The sequence below is a fragment of the Lineus longissimus genome, chromosome 12 (genome assembly GCF_910592395.1).
Source record: "Lineus longissimus chromosome 12, tnLinLong1.2, whole genome shotgun sequence".
NCBI classification, from domain to species: Eukaryota; Metazoa; Nemertea; class Pilidiophora; order Heteronemertea; family Lineidae; genus Lineus; species Lineus longissimus.
Genome location: NC_088319.1, coordinates 8,733,118 through 8,735,169, shown reverse-complemented (window position 1 = coordinate 8,735,169; position 2,052 = coordinate 8,733,118). Strand labels below are relative to the sequence as shown.

Sequence of the window (2,052 nt, the reverse complement as noted above, 5' to 3'; positions counted from 1 at the left end):
CAACATAGGTTTCCTCAAAAGGAAAGGCTGGAACAACCATCTAGAAATATCATATGTACTATGACAATCTGCTCGAATTGTGTCATACTTAGCATCCCATACGTCGGCAACAACAGTAAATGCGTAGTTTCTTGTTAGCCGCCTATTGAGTAGCGCTCTAGGAAACTAAAAAAAACATATCTTTGCCAAAACAACTGCTAAATTAACACTGACATAAGGACCGAGAAATCAATGATTTTAGGAACTGCGGTTAGGGCTTGGCCGCGCTTGAATACAAAAAAGTCCATATACAAGAAACAACGCTTTACATCGAAGCGAAGATCGTAAAACAAGACGGCAGCACCCTGAGAGAAAAAGCAAGCCGATGGAACCACTCTTGAACAAAATGCGCAATGCTATCCGATAAACTACCTATAATCGCTTCCATGTTCAAACAGGTCGAGGTGTCTCTTGCCAGGAAACAAATTGGAACCACTAGCAGCATGTACGCTTATCGATCATACCTGGAAGCATTACTCAGTCATGGAGAATACGCCAAAACTCATCAATTGCGAGCGGGCGGATACTTTAAGGAGCTGGCAAATATGGAGACCACCAGGGCTACGATCAGCGACAGCTCAGCAACTCATAACAAAGGAGCCATAGCTCGCTTCAAGATGGCAAAGTTCAGTCGAAGTTTTGAACTCCAAGGCCGCATCCATAACGAGATGTTCGAGCAAGGAAAACTTCTCCTCAGCAAAGTATCCCTTACAGTCAAATTAACCATGGGAAACCCTGAATTCAACCTGATGTCTGCGTCAACAACTACAGATTATAAGATAAAATTGGAGAAAGCGATCCTCTACGCAAGCCACAAAGAAATTGCATCCTATGTCCGAGTAACCCACGAAGAAAAGCTTCTAACGGCTAATGCAAAATACCCCGTGGCAAGAATCGAAACGCGTTACTTTCAGAAAGCTGCAGGAACTGCCGACATGTCCGAGGCCAATCTGTGCAAGGGAGAGACTCCGAGGAGAATTATTCTGGGCCTGGTCGCCAGCTATGCCATGAACGGTGCTCTCGACGGAAACCCGTTTAATTTCAAGCATTACAAGGCGACCAGCGTAAAACTAACCGTTGCGGGAGCCGAGATTCCTTACGGGGAACTAAAAATGAATTTTGGCGATAAAAAGGTGCTAAACGGGTACATGACGCTCTTCCGAGGGAGCAAGGTCTGGCCTGCCAATAAGAGCAACGACATAACGCTAGAAGACTATGTGGATGGATATGCCCTGTACGTCTTCAACTTAGCCCGAGACGATGCCGGATCGAGTGCATTTCAACTCGCCAAAAAATGGAGACGTAAGCGTGGAAATCAAGCTGTCCGAAGCTACAACCGAAGCGATAAACATCGTAGTTGTGTATGAATACGACTCTTTTGTGCAAATCGACAAAGATCGAAACGGGCATTACGGACATACCGGCTCGGAAAAATAATGAACAAGGGAGAAATAAATACTTCAATGAAAAGACACCCGGAGACTCGAACCATGCACTTTTGTGTGACCGGTGTCCAGAGATACACTTCCTAAAACAGCTCAAAAACGACGTCCTTGTGCCTACATAAGCAACACAGCAAAAGCTCACGAAGCCGGTGAACATTGGATATGCTTGCTCTTCAACCGGAAGCGGCCACACGAATACTTTGATAGCAATGGCGAAGCCCCGACAAAGACAAGTTTCCGTCAAATGCTAAACAAAGAAGGATCATTTAAACGTAACTGCACTCCACTTCAAAGCCCGCTGAGCACGGTTTGCGGACAATATTGCATGTATTATGTCCTCATGCGAAGCAGGGGTCTATCGATGCAAGAGATTCTAGGACAGTTTTCGCCATTCGATCTACTCAAAAATGATATAAAAAAAAAATCGTGCTGTAGAAAAACATTTCGGAATAAAACGAGACATAATACGACACAATATTTCTCACGTCACGTATTTTCCCTCGACTCATTAACGGACTACTGCGAAAGAGATCACCAAGAAACCAGTGATAAAGGCAAAAGAACTGTA

The 2,052-nt window shown here is 44.5% G+C and overlaps 1 protein-coding gene across 1 annotated transcript; it reads left to right on the top strand.

Annotated features, from left to right (window-relative positions):
• The first annotated feature begins 392 nt into the window (after positions 1 to 392).
• On the top strand, positions 393 to 1,406 carry LOC135496521 (uncharacterized protein F54H12.2-like). Its single transcript, XM_064785882.1, has one exon. The coding sequence runs from the start codon at positions 393 to 395 to the stop codon at positions 1,404 to 1,406; it is 1,014 nt and encodes a 337-aa protein (XP_064641952.1).
• Positions 1,407 to 2,052: the final 646 nt, after the last annotated feature.